This window comes from Peromyscus leucopus, chromosome 8b, assembly GCF_004664715.2.
Source record: "Peromyscus leucopus breed LL Stock chromosome 8b, UCI_PerLeu_2.1, whole genome shotgun sequence".
Taxonomy (NCBI): Eukaryota; Metazoa; Chordata; class Mammalia; order Rodentia; family Cricetidae; genus Peromyscus; species Peromyscus leucopus.
In genome coordinates, this window is record NC_051086.1 from 23,401,351 (window position 1) to 23,421,130 (window position 19,780).

Genomic DNA, 19,780 nt, shown 5'->3' on the forward strand with positions numbered 1-19,780 from the left:
TGACCCTTTGAGGGGGCACAACCCGATGTTCAGGGTGGGTCTTCCCATCTCAGTCAACCCTATCTAGAAACTCCCTCATAGACCTTGCCCAGAAATCTGTTCTAGCCCTTGTCAAGGTGACGATGGGTCCCCAGCCTATCCTAGTCACTGGAGTGTAGAATGTGCACTTCCCATCCTTAAAAATCAGTTTTCCAGGAAACCGCATGCAGTGACCCTCTTGAGCAGCAGCGTCCTCCCCCTGCTCCGCTGAACCTGGGAGTGTATGGACACACCACACAACACAACCCGTCCTGCAGAGGGCTCTGCAATCCAGGCTGGCATAAACACACTCCAGAGACACAGTCCTCAGAACGTGTCCCTGTCCGAAGTAGTGCAAGACTGTGCTTCTCTGGGTCTTTGTGCCTGTCTTGTTTTCCCGTGTGTACCCGCATCTCTCCCTCTCCCTCTCTCTTCTCCTCACAAACCCACCATACATTCCCAGGGGACCTCACTTGTAAATATTTGGAAAGGCTCAGGCTGTTGTTAGAACAAGACTGGGACGATGACTCTGTTCTGCTAGCTCAAGAGGTCTAATATCCCATCCCAGCTGTGGATGGCGAGTGTCTAGGAAACAAGAAATGAACATCACAACCATGGATCAGCCCGGCACACACACACACACACACACACACACACACACACACACACACACACACACCACTACACATTAAACCCAGGATGTCCATCCCCGGGAGTGGAGCAGTGTGGATAATGCAGGACCCTGTCACCACTGAAGAGCTTCCCAAAGCAGGCCCCCACAGTCTCAGGCTCTTGGCAGCCAAGGACTGGTCCCTCCCTGTGTGAGAGGAGCCACATCATGCCAGGGACCTGGCCAGCCCTGAGTATCGTCTACAGTGAAGAAGTCACAGACAAGAGCAGATGCAGGCGGGATATGTATCTCTGGCCGCTGTCCCCAGGGAGGCTCCCCTTCCCTGTGGCAGGGCCCGGGGAGCCCTGAACCATCTGCCCATTGTCAGTCACAGAGCACCACTCTCCTAGCATAACGGCCACCATCCCCAGCTGAAAAGTCCGTCTGGGTCCTGTCTGCTGACTGTTGACGTTCTTTTATAGACGGGGTGGGTGGGGAGGGTCAGGAGACTTCCACTGACTGCAGAGCACCCCCCAGCACACTCCTGGTCTCCCCACAGACCTCCTGCACCCACCCTTCCCTGCCATTCACTCTCTACAGGGCAGACTAAGGGACCCTCACGGCTGCCATTCTGACCCACTAAAGAACGAGAAGAGGATGGCAACACCTGGGCCCGTCCTTAGAACTTCTATTCCAAGGAGCTGGAGAGACGGCTCCGCAGTTAAGAGCACTGGCTGCTCTTCCAGATGATGTGGGTTCAACTCCCAGCACCCATGTGGTGGCTCACAACCATCTGCAACTCCAGTCCCCAGAATTCCCTCTTCCGGCCTCTGTGGGCACCGGGTGTACATGTGGTGCACAGCCACACATGCAGGCAAGACACTGAGGCGCATGGAATAAAACAATATTGACGTTTAATTTAGAAATTGTTTTGAAACTTTTATTCCACTGGACACCATTGCGGCCCGAGTATTGTGAGTTTGGGATCTTCCTATGACAATGTTGGACAACAGTGGTGGGAAGAATCTGAATGCACCTCCAGGACCTGGCTGAAGAAACATCCACAGGCTCTCAAAGGCCAGCGAAACCAGACTAAGACAGAAGGGAACAGGACGGCGCAACTGCAGAACCCTCACCCAGTGACGCAGTCTTCCCCCCCCCGCCATGATTATAGCCACAGCCCTCCTCCCCCTTCCCTCTCACCCATCCATCACTCCCTCAGCTCCCTTTCATTGCCTCCTAACATGTCACCTTGTCCCCACAGCAAGGCCTTCTCTCCTGCCACCCCCTGCCTGCCCGGCTGCATCCTGACACGCAGGCTCTTTCTTGTCTGGGTCTGAGTATCATGTCACCTGCTGGATGTGGCGGGTCACCTCATCGCCGTGCTCTGGTGTCTTGACATTACCCACAGCCTGACCGCTGTGTGTTCCTGGCTCTTCTTCACTGTCTGTCTCCATGTGACGAGGGGAAGGGGGCAGGGACCCTCCCACCACCCCACTCGCCTACTGCATTTCCATCGTGGAGACAAAATACCCAGACAAAAAGCAATTCCAGGTGATGGTCATCACTTCAGGGAAATCAGAGCAGGAGCTCGAAGCACCTAGTCGCATCGAAACCAGTCAAGAGCGGAGAGCAATGAATGCGCGCATGCTTGTGGTCAGCTTGAACAGCCCGCCCTGGGGCTGGGGCTGCCCACATTCCAGCCTGATCCGGGGGATCCCTCACTGAAACACTCTTCTCAGGTGAGTTCTGACCAGTTGACAATCAGAAACCGCCACACCCACTCATGTGCCCCCTGGCTCGGCACCTTTCTTAACGCGTGAGATGTCCACAGACACTCGGTGAACCAGTGAATGGATTCCTTCCCTTCAAAGCTCTTGCTCCTTAGCTGCACGCTGCTTTCTGTTCACACAGAGGCTCCTGGCCTCAGCTCTGTCGACATGTAGACCAGGAAGGTGTTACCTTCAACCTCTGCCCTCTATGCGGAGAGCACCGCCCAAGCTGAGAACTCCTGCCCTGCACTGTCTCCCTTCCCGGTAAAACTCAGGTTTTAACAAACACGCTCAGCCCCGGCTGTTGGTCCTCCAGCGCAGTTCCACCAGGCGACCAGCAGATGGCAGCAAAGACCGTCCTTCTGGTAATGCGGCCTCTGCAAACATTTCCTGGCCCTGGACGGCAGGCAGCCTCCGGCAGGATTTGTCAGCTGGTGGCAGCTGCCTAGTGTTTACACTTCTCCTGAATAAACAGAAGATGTCCCGTGTCCAAGGTCCAGGGGCACAGAAGTGGTGGGTGGCGTAGGTGATGGCAGGAAAGCAGAGGATTGTTCTGGAATTCCCAGTTCCGAGTTTCATTCCCATTGTGACCCCTGTGCCTCTGGGGCACTTAACAGGCTGCCTGTGCCTCAACTTCCTCATGCCTAACCTGCTAGGTCTATCTCCATCATACTACATGTTTCTCATGCCTCTCTCCCCCCCACAGGTCAGCTCAGTGATGCAGGCTGGCTCTGTAGTCAATGCCCCTCGGTCTTTCCAGCGTTTGTTGACCGACTGACTGGTGTGTAGAACATGTAGTAAGTACTCACTGGGAATCAACTGTGAAGACGATGTCACGATGAGGAATGATGACGTCACATAGGGTGGCATGAGAAAGACGTGCGGTGAACATGATGTAAAAATGAAGAGGCCATGTTGAGGGACGCTGTCGTACAGTTGATGATGTCACGGCGAGAGAGACAGTGACGTCCTGAAGTTGGTTTTGTTGTGGTGGTTTGGATGAGAATGCCCCCATAGACTCACATGTGTGAATACTTGGTCCTCAGTTGGTGGAGCTGTTTGGGGAAGGATTAGGCGGTGTGGACAGGTTGGAGGAGGTGTGTCACTGGGGATTGGCTTTGAGTTTTCAAAAGCCACCCCATTCCCAGGTAGTCTCTCTGCCCCAGTGCTGTGCCGTGCCCGCCCGCCTGCTGCCAAGCCCCCTCCCTGCCCTCCCATCCGCCCGCCCGCCGCCGCCAAGCCCCCTGCCATGATGGTCACAGACGCTAACCTGCAACTGTGAGCCCCAGTTTTAACCCTTTCTTTTCTAAGTTTCCTTAATCATGGTGCTTTGTCACAGCAATAGAAAAGTAACCAAGACAGTCGTAGGATGTTGACGTCACACAAGGGCAGTGATGTCATCGGTGACTGTGATGATGTCCTTTGGATGGCAATGTCATATGAAGATGGTGGCATCTCGAAGATGCAAAGTCATGATGCTGAGAACTGTGTTGCTAATATGTTAATAACACACCGACACACCGGCAACTTCTGAGCTCCTTCAGCCCGAGGCTCTCCGCCTCCAATCTCGGGGGATTCCAGTGAGTCCTCCCTGAGCACTGCCAAGCTCCGCCCACACAGAGAGCGCACTCATCCAGACCTGGAGAGGGCTGATGCCTGGCCTTCGCTGGGCACAGACACAGGGCGGACCATCCCAGGGGTAGACCGCGGTTTTGAGGGTTGATCTAACTGCCTGCAGCTGCCACCTGCTCCTCTTCCTGGGGGGTCTCTTGACAACCTGGAGAAGTGTGGGGGACGAACACTGCCCACCGGAGTGGTCTAGAGGATCTGGGATGAGTCTGCTCACAATGCCAAAGGGAGCTTCTAGACTAGAGACTCATTGCACTAGAAAACCTTTCCTGCAGAGAACTGGGCAGGACTCTTCCCAACTCCTCCTCCATTTCCGCCTCCACTCCCCTCTTACACCCCCACCCCTCCTCCACTCCCTCCTTGGTGCTGGAACCCAGAGTCTGGCTTCTCCCTGGTGCCCCCCACTGTGCCCTCCCCATCTGTGTCAGGTTGTGTGGAGCCCAGGGCAGCATCTGAGGGAGAGGCCCCAGCCCTGAGCCTGCTCACAGAAGCTGGAACCCAGAGTTGCTCTTAAGAGCAAAGTATGCCCATGTCTCTGTGAACCTTTGCACAAGTTAACTAACCTCTCTGATCCACCCAACGTTGCCTCACAAGGAAGAGAAGCTGATCCTAAGGTCGGGGCTGAGGACAAAGTGAAGCCAGAGAAGGCCCGGAGCGGGCAGAGGTCCGGAGCTCCGAGGTGGTTAGGACTGGCGTTTATTTCGGGGGACCTGGGTTCCACACTGCCTCTCCTCTAGCAGTCCACGGACACACACACATGCATACAACGCGGCAGCGGAGTGAGCAGCTCAGAGAGCAGCGGCCGAGTGGACACGGCTGGCTCTCTGGCCTCTGTCAAGGGCATTGGAGGAAGCGAAGGCTGCCGGGAGCCCCGAAAGCTCTGAGGCCTCTGGGTTGACCAAGCTCAGACAGCCTGGTCCTCCCTCTGCCTCAGGCTGAGCGCTCGTGCAGCTGCCAAGAAGGCCACCCCAGTGAGCAGCTCCGAGACAAAGCTAATCCAGCTGAGGGCCAGGGACCAGCCAAAGCGGATGTCCACCTGATCCAGCAGGGCCCGCTCCTCCAGGAGGCACGCTGCCTCTCGGAAGGCGGCTGCAGAGTATGCGATGTAGACGCTGATTCCGGTGAGGGTCACCATGGCTGCAGGGAGAGACCAGGACAGTCAGTCAGAGCCTTGGGGCCTGCCCCTCCTCCCTGCCCCTCCTCCCAGCCCTTCCTCCCTGCCCCTCCTCCCAGCCCCTCCTCCCTGCCCCTCCTCCCTGCCCCTCCTCCCTGCCCCTCCTCCCAGCCCTTCCTCCCTGCCCCTCCTCCCTGCCCCTCCTCCCAGCCCCTCCTCCCAGCCCCTCCTCCCTGCCCCTCCACTCCCCCACTCCTGTTCTCCACCTCCTCAGCTTCCTCCAACACTGAGGACATCCTGTTCTGTCACTCCCCACCTAATTCCCCCGAGACAGGGTCACTCACTGAACCTGGAGCCAAACTGGGAGTCCGCCCGGTCCTGTCTCCACTCCTGAGCTCTGGGGCTACATGTATTCCCACAACCGTGCTTGGTCTGTTCCCGGGGCTTGCAGGATCCGAACTAAGTCCTCTGCTTGCACAGCGAATGCTCTTACACCCTGAACCATGTCCTAGGCCTCTCCCTCCCTCCCTCTCTCTCTCTCTCTCTCTCTCTCTCTCTCTCTCTCTCTCTCTCTCTCTCTCTGTCTCAATACAGGGAGCCAGAGAGCAACCATCTGGGCCATAGTCCCACTTTCTCTGGCCAGCCATGTAAGCAAAAACTGCCTTGTTTGGATTTGATTGATTCAGTTTGGTTTAGTTAGGCTTGGTTTAAGTGTGGTTTGGGCTTTTGGGGGTGTGGTTTGGATTTGGGTTTGAGGGGAATGGTTTGATTTGGTATTGGTTTTATGTTTCTAAGAGTTATACTGTATGGTATTATCTGGATTTCAACTTGAGATCCTCCAGCCTCAGCCTCCTGAGTGCTGGAATGACAAGTGTGTACAACCACACCTTGGTGTGTGCCACCTCCTGATAAGTAACCTTTGTCTATATCCACCATGTGATATACATGGTTTTAACATGCGTGCATATGGTGGAGCAGCTCTAGAAGTTATTAGCACGTGTGTTGATTCACACAGCCTCCTTTTGTGGTGAAACACGTAAGTCTACCTTCTCAGCCACAAGCAAGTGCAGTGTACAGGGGTGCGTGACGCATTGTGTACTGATTGTAATCACCAGAATGGACAACAGGTCCCTGAACTTATCACTCCTGATAAACGAAGCTGAGAGCTGTTCAACCAGCATGCCCCCAGTCCCCGCCAAAGCTTCTGCTAGGGTTTTAGTCTGTCTCACTGAGGCCCTGCAGCAAAGTGAAATCATGTGCACTGTGTCCTGCCGTGGCTGGTCAGTCTGGCTTCCCACATCAGAACCACTGCTCAGCAGGGGGCAGCAAAGGCAGCAGGTGCCAGGGTCTCTCGCCCCCCACAACTCTAAGCTGGAAGCCAAGGCCGTCAACGGGAGACCGGACGGAAGTGACAGGCACAGCTCTTCAGTAAGGTGCGAGGGATGACGCCCAAGGCTGTGTCCTCCTCCCCCTTCCTTGGAACCAGGGATCTTGGGGCCTCAAGGCTGGAAACCTCTGCCCCTTCCATCTGATATCACAACGAGGAACTGAGACCCTGCCCCTAAAGAGGGCTCCTGCACAGCCCTCACCACCCACGCATCTGGACCTGGCCCCTGGGCAGGTGGAAACCTACCTCCAAAGAGAAAGAGGGTCCCAGTGAGCTGCAGGAGGAGGTGGGCTCGAAGGAGGAAGCTCAGGAACCCGGTCATCCCCCCGAACACCATCATGATCAGACTAAAAGGTAACAAGATCACAAACGTCCCGTGCATGGCTAGAGAGAAGGAGACCAGGTACAGGAAGTCACTAACAGTATTCAATAACTTCCATACATTTACCATGTACTCGCAATAATAGGAACACCACAACTACTTCTACTGATAAAAGAACTGTGGAAACTCCAGTGTGCATGTTCTGTACTGAGCATCATTGCACTTACTCTCTGTGACCCCTAGAGGGCAGTGTTGTATTATTATTATTTTCTCAGTGTAGCATCAAGGGACTGATATTCTAATGAGCATGCAAATGAACAAATAAGCCTATGAGATAAGCACCAGGGCTCCTGGAAAATTTAGTTCTCATCTAGGCTGATGATATTTGCGAGTGGGTGAGCAGGTGAACAGGCAGAAGAAATGGAGAAAGGTCCTTTCATAAACCCTGTACCCAAATTTTATCCCTGCCCCTGGCCCCACCCCCAAATTACAGGTGCCCCATAAATCCAAGGCACATGACTCATTTTATCCTGGGGGTGGATCTAATCTCATCCCACATCCCAGAAGAAACTACACACCCAAAAGCCTTTGTGATCTTAATAATAAAATGTTAATAAAATATCACACAGGGACCAGAGAGATGGTTCCGTGGTAAAAGCACCTGCCATAATCAGCCTGAATTCTGGACCCCACAAAAAGGCGGAAAGAGCACCAACTCCACGCTGTTGTCCTCAGACCTCTCCGTGTAGGCTGTGGTGCACATACCCACACACCACACACCACACACACACAAGAACAACAAGAGTTTAAAACTCTGAAATCCAGGCAGTCTCTGACCAGGATCGGGGACTCGACCATGGTGCACAAGTAGATCGGGTGGAAATCACCCTTTCCATTTTTGACCTTTCATGGGAGTGCTAGAGATTCAAACTCAGGCCCTCACTCCGTGCAGCAAGCATTTGACTCACTAAGGCAGCTCCTCGGGCCACCAGGATGTCCTCAGTTCAGCAGATGAGTAGACCGTGTCTGCTCTGAGCCCAGCTCCACGGTCCAGAGACAGACAAACAATTCACAGACAGTGCCCCCTGTGGGTGACCTGATAGACTGCATGCAGGAGTTACCATCCAGATCACAGTGCTTCTAAGAGTCACACAGTCCTCAACCACCATTACATCACCCTCCTCAAACACAGGCACACGCCAGCACTGAGGCAGCTGGGATACGTGTGTCCCTCAATTGTCTCAGGATAGGCCAAGCACAGGTTGCCACACTCCGATCCCCAAGGCTCCAGTGTCGTCCACACCACCATCTGAGAGCCCAGGAGCCATGGCTAGCTGGGATGCAGCTTTGCAAACCTGTTTTCTCATCTATTAAATAGAGAGCCAACAAATATCCCATCCTCTAAGCCTATGTGCTGAGGACCCAGCACATTAAAAAAAAAAAAAAATCACCCATCAAGGAGTTGGGGAGATGGTTCAGTCCATTAAGTGACTACTGTTCAAACACGGGGACCTGAGTCTGGGCCCTTAGCATTTAGAAAAAGTGGGGTACAGCAGCATGCATCTGTAACACCAGAGCTGGGCATGTGGAAAGATGGATTCTTGCTGCTGTTGGCCAGTCAGTGTAACTGAAAAGGTGCGCTCCAGAGAAATAGAAACTGTCTCTAAACTCTGTCTCGGCCTTTAATCCTAATGGATCTCTGTGAATTTCGAGGCCAGCCTGGTCTACAGAGTGAGTTCCAGGACAGCCAGGGCTACACAGGAAAACCCTGTCTCAAAACACCCACACAAAAATAAAATAAAATACACATAAATTTAAAAAAAAAAAAATAACAATCTCAAAAACAAAAAGTTTAAACCAGGCATTGCTGGGGGATGTCTTTCTGTATGCTGTGATTATGTGTTGCTCTGATTGGTTGATAAATAAAGCCATTTGGCTTATGGAAAGTCAGGTTATAGCTAGGTGTGAAATTGAAGAGAGGGACAGGAAGAAGAAAGACAGAGGAGAGAGACACCAGCACCTCCAGGAGAAGCAAGATGTAAAAATATCAGTAAGCCACGGCGACGTGGCAATTTACAGATTAATAGAAATGGGCCAAGTTATAAGAGCTAACTAGCAAGAAGTCTGCCATAGGCCGTGCAATTGGTAATTACTATCAAGCCTCTGAATGATTATTTTATACGGCTTTGGGACCTTGGGGCTGGGCAAGACGGGAGAAACCATCTGACTACAGGGCATTGTGGTACATGCCTATAATCTCAGCAGCTGGGAGGTAGGGACAGAAGGATCCGAAATTCAAGGTCATCCTCAGCTACATAGTTCACTCATGGCCAGTCTGGGTTATATGAGACCCTGCCAAAACAAAAAGCACCAGGAATTTATTTGCTAAGGTTGTAGAGTCAAGGTGTTCAAAATCAAGGTCCTTGTCCCACTGCAGGGGGTGGCCCTTCCTTCCTCACAGCAGCCGTTTCCGGGCAGCAGTCAGCAACACAGGGATTCATTCCTTGGCTTAGCCGGCTGCACTCCAGGTTCCAGCTCCATGTCTGCCGTCATGGGTTTTACAGCCCATCACGTCAGCTCCAGGGGACCTCACCTGGGGGTCCTCAGCTACATCTGCGGTGTTGCTTTTCCCAAATAGATCAATCTCTGGGTCTGGAGCTGAGGACATGGCGTATCTTTTCTGGATGTATTCATTTAACGTGAGGGCGTGCCATGGCGCGCATGTGGAGGTCAGAGGACACTTGGTGGAGTCGGCTCTCTCTTTCCACCTACGTGTGGCGGTGCTTTGAATGTGCACTGTCCCCCACGGGCTCTCGTGTTTGAGCTTTGTCCCCAGCTGGTGGCACTGTGGGAAGGTTGTGGAGCCTTCGGAATGTGGAGCCCTGCCAGAAGACGTTCATCCCAGAGGTCCCGTGGGCTTTGACCCCATTCCCCACTCGTCTTGGCTTCCTCGGTGTGGACGCAATGTGACCAGCCAGCCTCCTGCTCCTGCTGCCATGCTGTCGCCTGCTGCTGGGCCTTCCTCACCGTGATGAACTCCATCCCTCTGGAACTGTGAGCCAGAGCAGTCTTTGCCGTGGGTATTCTGTCGCAGAAACAGAACAGAAGCTAACGTGGGGCTTCTAGGGATGCTACTCAGGTCACAAGGCTTGTGAGGCAAGTGCTCTTCCCGCTGAGCCGCCTCTTAGACCCAGGCATATATATATATATATATGTATGTATGTATATTTGCTAGTGGCATCATTTTTTAGTATAGCATCATTTACCACACTACCATACCATCCGTGGTATACAGTAGGAGCATCATATATGCCAAAAGTAGGTGCTCAGTAGATGGTAGTATCTTTACATTATAGGTGGTTGTGTGGTATTACTATAGTACTATACTGGCCATGATTAGGACAAGTGTCTCCAAAGTTTGTCCCCGCTTGGCTCTATCACAGGGTATGGAACAGTAGGATCCGGGGACAGGAGCGAGGTCTGAAGTCCACTGGGGTGTCTTCCAAGGACATTGCAGAACCCTGGCCTCTTTCTCATCCTTACATCCTGGCAGTTTTAAGTGAGCAGTTCTGCTTGGTCATGTGTCCCCACCACAGTGTGTCACCACAGCCCCAAGTGATGGGCCCAAGGGACAGTACAGTGTGACCTTCGAAACTTTGTCTCCTGGTGAGTCGATCACATCAGGTGTTCTCATAAGGGAACGCTGACTAATCCAGCTGAGGACTGCAGCAACAGCATCATGTGGCCCAGGACGTTCTGTAACTGGCATGTTCGTTCCTTGGTGCGGCTTTATATTCTAGGCACACTGATCTTCTCTTCTTATAGGCTACGTAATTTTCCTTAACTTTATCTACACACATAAATGTCTAGTCATCCTCATTCTATGCACTGAGGCTCTTCCATTCTTTCCTTTTTATTACTTCAAACCAGCATGGCATCGCTCTTCCCAGAAATGTCACACAGATTCTAGAAGCAGAACCAACTTTTTCAATTTTTTAAACATGGGATTGGCTTTCCACAGAACCCCAGAAAGGCAGCCCTCACACCCAAGCCTCCATTCTCCCAAGGAATCCAGGCCTGCCTTCGTCAGCTTTCCATTGCTGTGGTAAAATATCTGAGAGAAAAAAAAATTAAAAAGAAGAAAGGTTGATTTGGGCTCAGAGTTCCCACGGTTTCCGTCCATGGTCACCTGGCTCCTTGGCTTTCAGGCTGGTGACAGGACAGAAATGTCATAACAGAGAGTTGTTCATCTCTGGGCAGCCGGGAAGCAGAGAGGGAGACGAGCCCACTACCCCGACTCCTCAGCCTCCTCCTCCAACCGGCTCCACAGCCTAAAGCTCATTCAGCTCCAACTCATCCACAGAGTCATCCACGGACATGGCGAGTGCCTCGTTCGGTGACGACCTCTCTGCCCTTGCCTTTCCTTGAGCTCTCCACAGACCACGAGAGGAGATTCTATATCTAAAGCATGACAGACTCCTGAGCCCCGACCGACCTCGCTCTCTCTCCACATCCCACCTTGCCTGCAGCACCACTCTGAGGAAATCATACATTATGTCCCTCCTGTGCCCAGAGCCGCTCGACACTGAGTGTTTTATGTCCTTCTCTCTCTTCCGCCCCCACACTTCCATTTTCATTTCCCACCCAGCTTCATTTTAATTTTCCACACTACTGCCGCGGCCCTGCATCCAGAACAGCAGGAAACCCGGTCGGGTGATTTTTCTCCCTAATCGTGCGGCCTCACAGAGGCCAGGCCCCAGCTCAGTCAGCCTCGGCTGCTGCGGAAAGCATTTGACCTCTGAGTCCGCCTGATCATGGTCACCTACTCTGAAGACACAGCTGAAGATGAGCCTGGACAGGTCAGGCAGGTCTCTGAGAAGCACTTTCTAGGCCACCTTCCAGAACTACAGGCCTTCTGGCTGTTTCTGAAACATACTGGTCCAATCCTGTTCCACTTGCTCTTCCTCTCAGTCTCCTCTCTGAGGCAGAGTAGCCTGAAACTCTGGTCGGTCTCACACACATGTGTGTGATACATGCATGTGCCTGTGTGTGTTTACATGTTCCTGAGTGTGCAGGTCTGAGTGTGCTTGTGTGATGTGCATGTAGAGGCCAGAGGTCAACTTCAGGTGTCGTTTCTAAGGACGGCACTCAGTTTGGCTGGACAGAGAACCCCAGGGATCCACCTGTTGCCTAGCTGCCCACTAGCACGGGGGGGGGGGAAGATGAGGGGGGTTATGAATTTTGTTTTGCTTTTGGCTGTGGTTTGATTGGGTTTTGTAGGTTCTGGGTGTGAAACTGGGGTCCTCATGCTTTCAAGCACTTTACCAACGGCGCCAGCTCCCAGGTCCTCTGGTCTTCTTGTACACACATTGAACTGAAATGTGACTCAGCATAGCATCATTCCAACAGAAGAGAAGTAAACTGCCAGGGTTCAAGTCCCAGATCGGCCAGCTACTGTGCAAACATAAGTAACTCACCTACCCTCTCTGTGCCATACGCTTCCTCACCTACAAAGCTGGGTGTGATAATATGTATAATATTGACCCCTCATGGGCTGTTGTGGAAATTTAAAAAGTTGATACGTGTGAAGACGACAGAGCAGTGCTTGGCCCACAGCGTCTGTCTCATGGTCTTCAATGCCAGACAGACAGACAAACACTAGGAGGGAAGTAAATGTACGCTAAATATACCAGGAGGTCAGGCAGGGAGATGGCCCAGGGGTGAAATGCCTGATACGCAAGTGTGAGGACTCAAGTTCAAAACCCAGCGTCCATGCCAAGGCCAGGTGCAGCAGTGCCCATTTGTAACCCTACAGGTTGGGCAAGGAGGGCAATCTGGTCATGGGAACTCACTGCCAGATGTCTAGCTGAAACAGGAAGCTCCAGGTTCAGCAAGAGACCCTGTCTCAAAAAACAGGGTGTAAAATGATACAGAAAGACACAACATTAACCTCTTACCTACACATGTGTATGCCTGGCATGTACACCTTCACACACCACACACACACACACACACACACACACACACACACACACACGCGCGCACACACACACACACACACACCACATGCACATACAAAAAACTTCTTTTTAAAAACTTTATTATGTGTGCGTATATGTTGGAGAGATGATGTGTGTCGTTTCATGCATGTAGAGCTCAGAGGACAACTTTATGGAGTCGATTCTCTCTTATCGTGTTTGCACAGGGTTCCAAGGACAAAACTCAAATCCTCAGACTTGCACGGCAAGTCTTTACCCACTGAGCCATTTTGCCATCCCTCAGAAATCTCTACAAATAAATAAGTTTCCAAGTGGGAAGCTAGAGGCTCAGGGATGTAATAAAGATGTAAGCATTCATTGAACTCCTACTGTATACAGATCCTATCCCTGGATCTTTGCACATAGAATCTCATTTCCTCCCAGAAGAGCCCACTTACGGTCACAGGTGACTGCTAAGAATTCACACAGGTGGGTAAGTTGCAGTCACAAAACCCTACTCCTGTCCATTGTCTTTAAGGGGCTGATGCCATTTCTGCCCCTTTAATAAGAGTGTCCATAAGGGCCAGAGTGGTAGCACACGCCATTAATCCCTGTGCCCAGAAGGCAGAGGCAGAATTCGAGGCAAGCCTAGTCAACAGATTGAGTTCCAGAACAGCCTCGGAGAGGGGGAAAAAATAAAGAAAAGAAAAGGAATAGTTACGTGGTCCAACCTGGCCAGTCAGCACATGGTGTCTTTTAGCTTCAGTTAATTGGCGCAACACAAAGGCCTATGATCCAATCTGGTCCAATGGGATAGCCCCTCCCTTCTGGACTGCAAGATTCAGCCCAAACACACCCCCATCCAAAGCAAAGTGCACAGAGGGAAAAAAAGGGACAGAGCCCCAGGGATCCCAACACACTAGACCTCCTCAAAAATGTGGGCCAGCCATTCCTCCTCCTCTTTAAGTTGGCATAATTGGTGTTTTTGTCATTTGCCACCAAAAGATTCCTGGCTTACACCCTTAGTCCACTGGTTGTCCACCACAGCTCTTGAAGAGTGCTAAGTGATAACTTCCTTGCCACAAAAAGCACTTTCCTAGAGCGAATCTGGAAGCCAAATAAATACTCAAGCCAGGGTATCAAGCCGGCTGCTGAGGGACGCGCCCCCTGGATGCTGAACTGGTTGGTTTTCATCTGAGAAGAGAGTCTTAATGAGGATTTATCTAGACCTGGTTGGCTTGTGGACATGTCTGGGGGCGGGTGTTGTCTTAATTGTTGGTTGAGGTGGGGAGACCCACCCTAAATGTGGAAGGCATTATTTCATGCACTGGGCCCTGACTATATAGAACAGTGGTTCTCAGCCTTCCTAACACTGCAGCCTTTTAATACAGTTCCTTGTGTTGTGGTGACCACCAGCCATAAAATTATTTTCATTGCTACTTCATAAATGTAAATTTGCTACTTTTATGAATCATAGTGTAAATATCTGTGTTTTCCAATGGTCTTAGGTGACCCCTGTGAAAGGGCCATTCCACCCCCTCAAAGGGTCTCAACCCTCAGGTTAAGGAATGCTTATATAAAAGTAGAGACCACTAGCTGAGTACTAGCAAGCAAGCAAAAATCCATGCATCCCTTTTGCTCTTGAGTGTGGACACAATGCTCTAAGTCCCTGCCTTGACTTCCTCACAACCAGGACTGTAAACTGGAATTGTGTGCCAAGCAAATTCTTTCTCCCCTAAGTTGCTCTTTGTCGGGGTGTTTGCTACAGCAGCAGAAACGGAGCTCGAACAGATGGCTTCCTCTGTCCCTGGCCGGAAGAGGTGAGGAGTGGGGACATCTGCTCACTCCTCCCCAGATGGCCCGATGGAATCATGAGGCCGTGGTGATGGGGTATGCCTGACCACTCTGCCTGCCGGGCTCAGAATACACTACAGTGGTCTCTCGGCAGGCTTGAGTTTTCTGTCCACCACGCCCACCAGGATCAGCTCAGGGGCCGACTCAGGACAACTCTGTTGTCAGCCTGTCTCTCTGGCCAATACAAAGGATCTTCAAATGACTAGAACATCTTTACATCATAAAGAGCTTGGACTAAACACAAAATTCATTTATAGGAGAAAACCAATTCTGAGAAAAAGCTCTCTCTGGAGGTGATTTGCAATGAGTGCACAGTCCAAAGGGGCAGCTTGTCCTCATTCCTGATACAGTGGGAATCACAGCAGCTCCGGCACTTGGTATATGTAACCAAGCACTCGCCACCCTGGGCTTATTAAAGATACCTCTCAAATTCCGTCCTTACCTTGAGATTAAAAGGCCATCAAGATGGCTGGGGGGCGGGGGGTGTAAAGTGCTCACCATGCAAGCCTGCTGGCTTGCACTCGATCCCCAGAACCCACATAAAGGCAGAAAGAGAGAACAGTTCATGAAGTTGTTCTCTGACCTACACACAGACAATAATAATAAACAATTTTAAAAGCGCTCTGTGTAAGAAGGAGGTTAAACAAAAAAAGATTAGAAAGAAGATGGCTGGTGCCCTCAACACGAGGGAGCTGATCCCAGACAGATGGAGGAAATGCCCAAGGTCACACGTACATACGGCTGGTGTGGAGCTGTGGATACATTGACATCAGAGGTCGAGGGCCAAGGAAACTGCTGAGTGAGACTTCCGCCTGTTTCTCAGAGTCAGGGAACAAGTAGGGCTGTGACTGTAACAAGTTCAAAGGAACACCAGCCCAGTGTCAACCACCTCTAGCTGTTGGTTCACCTAGAAGCAGGAGAAGGTGGCTGAATGACAGCATCCAGCTTGGCGAGGAGTCTAAAGGTAGAGAGTCTGCACGGGGCTGTAGGGGGAAAGCGGACGATTGCTGACAGCTCGCCTGTCAAGCCCTTCTTTGAGACAACATGTTGCCCAACTCACACAACAGCTACAAAGCAAATGAGGTCCTAAGCGATGCTCATTTTGCCCATGCAATGTCTGGGTTTATCATGATTGTTACTATTTTCTCCCTCCGAGCTGGGGATAGAACCCAGGACCTTGCACATGCTGGGCAAGTCACTGAGCTATACCTCCAGACCTCTTTAAACTATTAATTTAGTTTAAGTCACCAGGCTAACACTGAACTCGCACTGGAGCTCAGCAGTCTTCCGTCTTCCTGCCTTGGCCTCCTGGTGGTTCGTGCATTTTTGTTCTCATTTTGGGGATCCTGACAGCACCCTTAATGGTTTGGACAACTCCTTTTGGTCACTATGGAAATGAGTGAAAGGCAAAAAAATCGACCCTGGGATCAAGAGGGCCAGAGAACCAAGTTAGGTCTGGACCCTTCTCTCTGATACAAGAATTCTAGATGATTCTTGAAGCAGTGCTCAGACAGCAGCCAAAGTACTGCTCAATGCCACTGGAGTACCTCAAGTACAGATCACCTACACCCTCCTCAGCCCCAACACAGGGGCGGCCTCAGGAAGCTGCTGGCATTGGGAACTTACACAGAGGTGTGCTGGAGCTGGCTGACGGGCAGCTGACAAGAGCCAGGGAAGGCTTGGGGAATTTTGCGAGCCAGGTAATGTTGTGCTGGCAATTTAAAACTGGTCACAGCGGAAATATTTACACCACAGAAATGGGCTAATACCATGAATCAAGGGCTTTTAATTTTTTTTCCAGGAGTTATTTGTTAAATATTTTCCAGCATGCTATGGACTTGGGAGAAACAGTTCTGATCCATTCATCTATCTGTACATCCATCCATCCACTCATCCATTCATTCACTCATTCCTTCACCCATCTAGTTGTTCACTAATGCAGCCATTCGCTCACTCACTCATCCATCTGTCTAGTCATTCACTCATCCAGTCATTCATTCAACCTTTCATCCATTCATTCACAGGCCCAGCGACTCATTCATGTATATTGGATGTATAACATGTAATTTTGACCCATAATGTAGCTTGCATTCACTCTTGTAGACTTTTGCTTTGTGATCTGCTGTGTTCCAGGTTCTGTGCTCAGTGCTGACAATTCAACAGTGGGAAGGAGAGCTATAACCCCTTGCCTTTGTGGACTTCACAGACTAATGAGAGAGTCAGATTCTACACCCAAAAGAGCATAATGACCTTTACAATGAGAAGGAGATTAGCCAAGCTAAGCTGGTAGGTGGAGGCAGAGACACAGAAGAGGAAACAGCATGAGCGGAGTCCTATGGCAGGAGGAGGCCTGGGGCGCAGAGGGAAGTGCTGGGGAAGAAAGGAGAGGAGAGGGAGCTACTGTCGCTTCCTAAGCCTCGGGCTGTGTGCCCAAGGCCCCCCACATCCAAGGCCTGCGGGTTTCCACCCTCAGTTCCTCCTCAGATCCCCTCCATGGGACCCTTCCTGGACTCAGTTTCCAAGTGAAAGCCAAAAATGGAGGCGATGTTCAGGCCTGGTGCTACAGGCCTATAATCCCAGCCACTCAGGCTGAGGGCAGGAGCATTGCAAGTCCAAGGCCCGACAGAGCTACAGAGTATGCTCAAGGCCAGGCTGAAAAACAGTGGGACTGTTTAAACAAAAACTAAAAAGAAGGAAAGAGGTCTAGGGATAGCGTTGGGTGGTAGAGCATTTGCCGGGTGTGAGCACGGCCCTGGATCTCGTGCCCAGTACTGAAGTGGGTGAAGAGAAGATGGAAGTACCAGCTTCACAGGGTGGATGTGAGAAGCAACTAAAGACAATGATGAGAAGCTCTTGGTTGGGTGTCTGCACGACTCTAAGTTTCAAAGGATGAAATTGCTCCTTTGTTTCCTTCCTTCCACAAGTGCCCTTGGGCCCTTTCCTCTCTTCTCTACGGAGGGTTAGGCCCTGGGGGAGGTGCTGGGAAAGCCTGACGCCAGCAAGGCACACGCAGTGGCCCTTCAGACTCTTCTCCACCTCCTAAGCACCTGCCTTGAAGCACCCCACACCCTCTCTACTGACAAGCTGGCCCTCGGTTTATGAGACAAGACCTCTCATTCGGCCTTCAGCTCCAAAGATGTTCAGACACCGGTGTGGGCTCCCCTACCGCCTTTCGTGATGATTGCCACTCAAATGCAATTGCTCATGTAGTGAGGGCCTCTCCGCAGCGAGTCTATAAGGGCCTAGAGGGCATTGCTTTGATTTGAGTTCTCAGTCACCAAGTTGCTTGGTGCACAGGACTGTCGATTAGTTGGAAGAACTCTACACACATTCTAGGTAGAGCAAGAGCGGCCCCGCCCCTGATGTAGCCCCAGTCTTGTCTCAGGCCTGGTGGTCAAAAGCCACCACCCACCACCATCACAACCACTGCAGTTCAGGAACCCAAGTTCCTCCATCCATCCACTACCCCCAGACTTACTGAGAAGCTGTCGGCTTGAGTCGCTGACCGTCACATTCTCCTGCCAGAAGGGGTTCATCAGCGGCGTGCAGGAGCTCTGGACTGATGGAAGGGAGGAGTTCACGGGCAGGACCCTGGCATTTTTCCCCACAAAGCCTCCCTAGATGTCTCCCACCCAAGACAGCAAACGGAGCGTTGTGCACTTGTGAGCCTAGCTGGGCCCGGCCAGGAGCACTTGTGCAGGCCATCCGCTCTGTCCACCCTCCCCGCACCCCTAAGTGAGAGAGGAGCATGAGCCAAGCAACAGGTCCCAGGCTTGCAGGTACAGCACCATGGAGCGAACGCGGACACCTGGGGAGGACCCTTACCCCGGCAAGTCCGCCAGAGACCGGAGTGGGAGCTCAGAGGCTCTAGCTGGCTGTGGTTGGCGGGTCCCCGGTCCTGCGCCCCCGAGCTGTTCCTCTCCAGCCTCTCGGTGTCGATGATGTACCAGAAGTCGGTGCCGATGGCGACTGCCAGCAGCACGAAACTGATAGCCCCACTCAGTGCCGCGGCGCCCGCCAGAGCGCCCAGGCGCACCCGCATCTCCCAGCGTAGGGCCCCTGGGCGCAGGCTCCTGCCCACGCTCCCCGTCTGTTCGCTGCACCCCAGGTTCTCCAGCGTGGATCTGGAACGTGGCTCAAACTCTGGCTCCACCACCCTCACCTGAGCGATCACACTCGCACGTGCTCCAGCTCGGACCCACGATCTCGGGGCTTCCTGTCCTCTCTGACCTCCTCCCTGGTGCCTTCCGACCCTCCCCGAGCACCGGTCCCAGACCCGCGCCGTCGCTGCCTCCTCACTCAGCTCCACCCTGTGCCTGGTGCGCAGTCCCAGCGCCTTCCTCCTTCTAGCCCAGCACTTTTCTCCCCAGACCCCACTACTGCCCCCACTTCCTAGCCTCACTCTCCGTGAACTCCCCAGCAGCTCGCCGCCACTTCGGCCTCAGCCCTCCTTGCTCTCCCCACACCTCTGCTTTGACCCCCCACTGCAGCCTGGGTCTACCTTCACTTCCCACAGCTCTGGTTCAGGGCCAGTGCCCTAAAACCTCAGGAAGACTGGCTCCCAAGGCAAGCAGGCAGACTGAGGGAGGGGCCGAGGGGGCGGTGCTGGAGAGAGGGCGGACTTCAGACACTGGAGTGAGAGAGGGGGCAACACTCTCTAGTCTGAGGGTACAGATTCTCCTGCAATGCCTTCTCCTGAAACGATTTTGATTCCAAAACCCACCTTCAAGTAATTTTTATAAACTGGCTACAAAGGAAAAAGGCGGATTTGGGTTTTTTGTGTGTGTATATATATATATATATATATATATATATATATATATATATATATATATATATATATATATTCTTTGAAGTAGGGAAGGCCAGGTTCTGTGAATCTATTTTCTTTGTCACCAAAGTCTTCATCATCACAGCCACCACCTCCCTCACCCCCACCCCACCACCGCCATTACCACTACCACCACCTTCACCATCTCTACCATTGCTCTCACCCCATAATCATTTTCTCTACCATCTCCACCTTCACCCCCACCACCACCAACCATCCCCACCCTCACCCCACCACCATCACCAACAACCATCCCTACCCTCAC

At 52.1% G+C, this 19,780-nt stretch overlaps 1 protein-coding gene across 1 annotated transcript; it reads right to left on the reverse strand.

Annotated features, from left to right (window-relative positions):
• Window positions 1–4,710: 4,710 nt before the first annotated feature.
• Window positions 4,711–19,257, reverse strand: Tmem114 (transmembrane protein 114). Its single transcript, XM_028872946.2, has 4 exons — window positions 18,510–19,257; window positions 18,163–18,243; window positions 6,777–6,914; window positions 4,711–5,166 (listed from the first exon to the last, which is right to left on the reverse strand). The coding sequence occupies exons 1-4, from the start codon at window positions 18,724–18,726 to the stop codon at window positions 4,934–4,936; spliced, it is 669 nt and encodes a 222-aa protein (XP_028728779.1). The 5' UTR covers window positions 18,727–19,257; the 3' UTR covers window positions 4,711–4,933.
• Between the last annotated feature and the right edge of the window lie 523 nt (window positions 19,258–19,780).

Excerpts from the sequence above, each read along its gene's own strand:
- Tmem114 (XM_028872946.2), bottom strand. The coding sequence starts at position 18,726 with ATGCGGGTGCGCCTGGGCGCTCTGGCGGGCGCCGCGGCACTGAGTGGG. Across the intron at positions 18,244-18,509 it reads TCTCTGGCGGACTTGCCGGG|TCCAGAGCTCCTGCACGCCG; the intron begins GTAAGGGTCCTC and ends CCCTTCCATCAG. Across the intron at positions 5,167-6,776 it reads GACCCTCTTTCTCTTTGGAG|CCATGGTGACCCTCACCGGA; the intron begins GTAGGTTTCCAC and ends CTCTCCCTGCAG.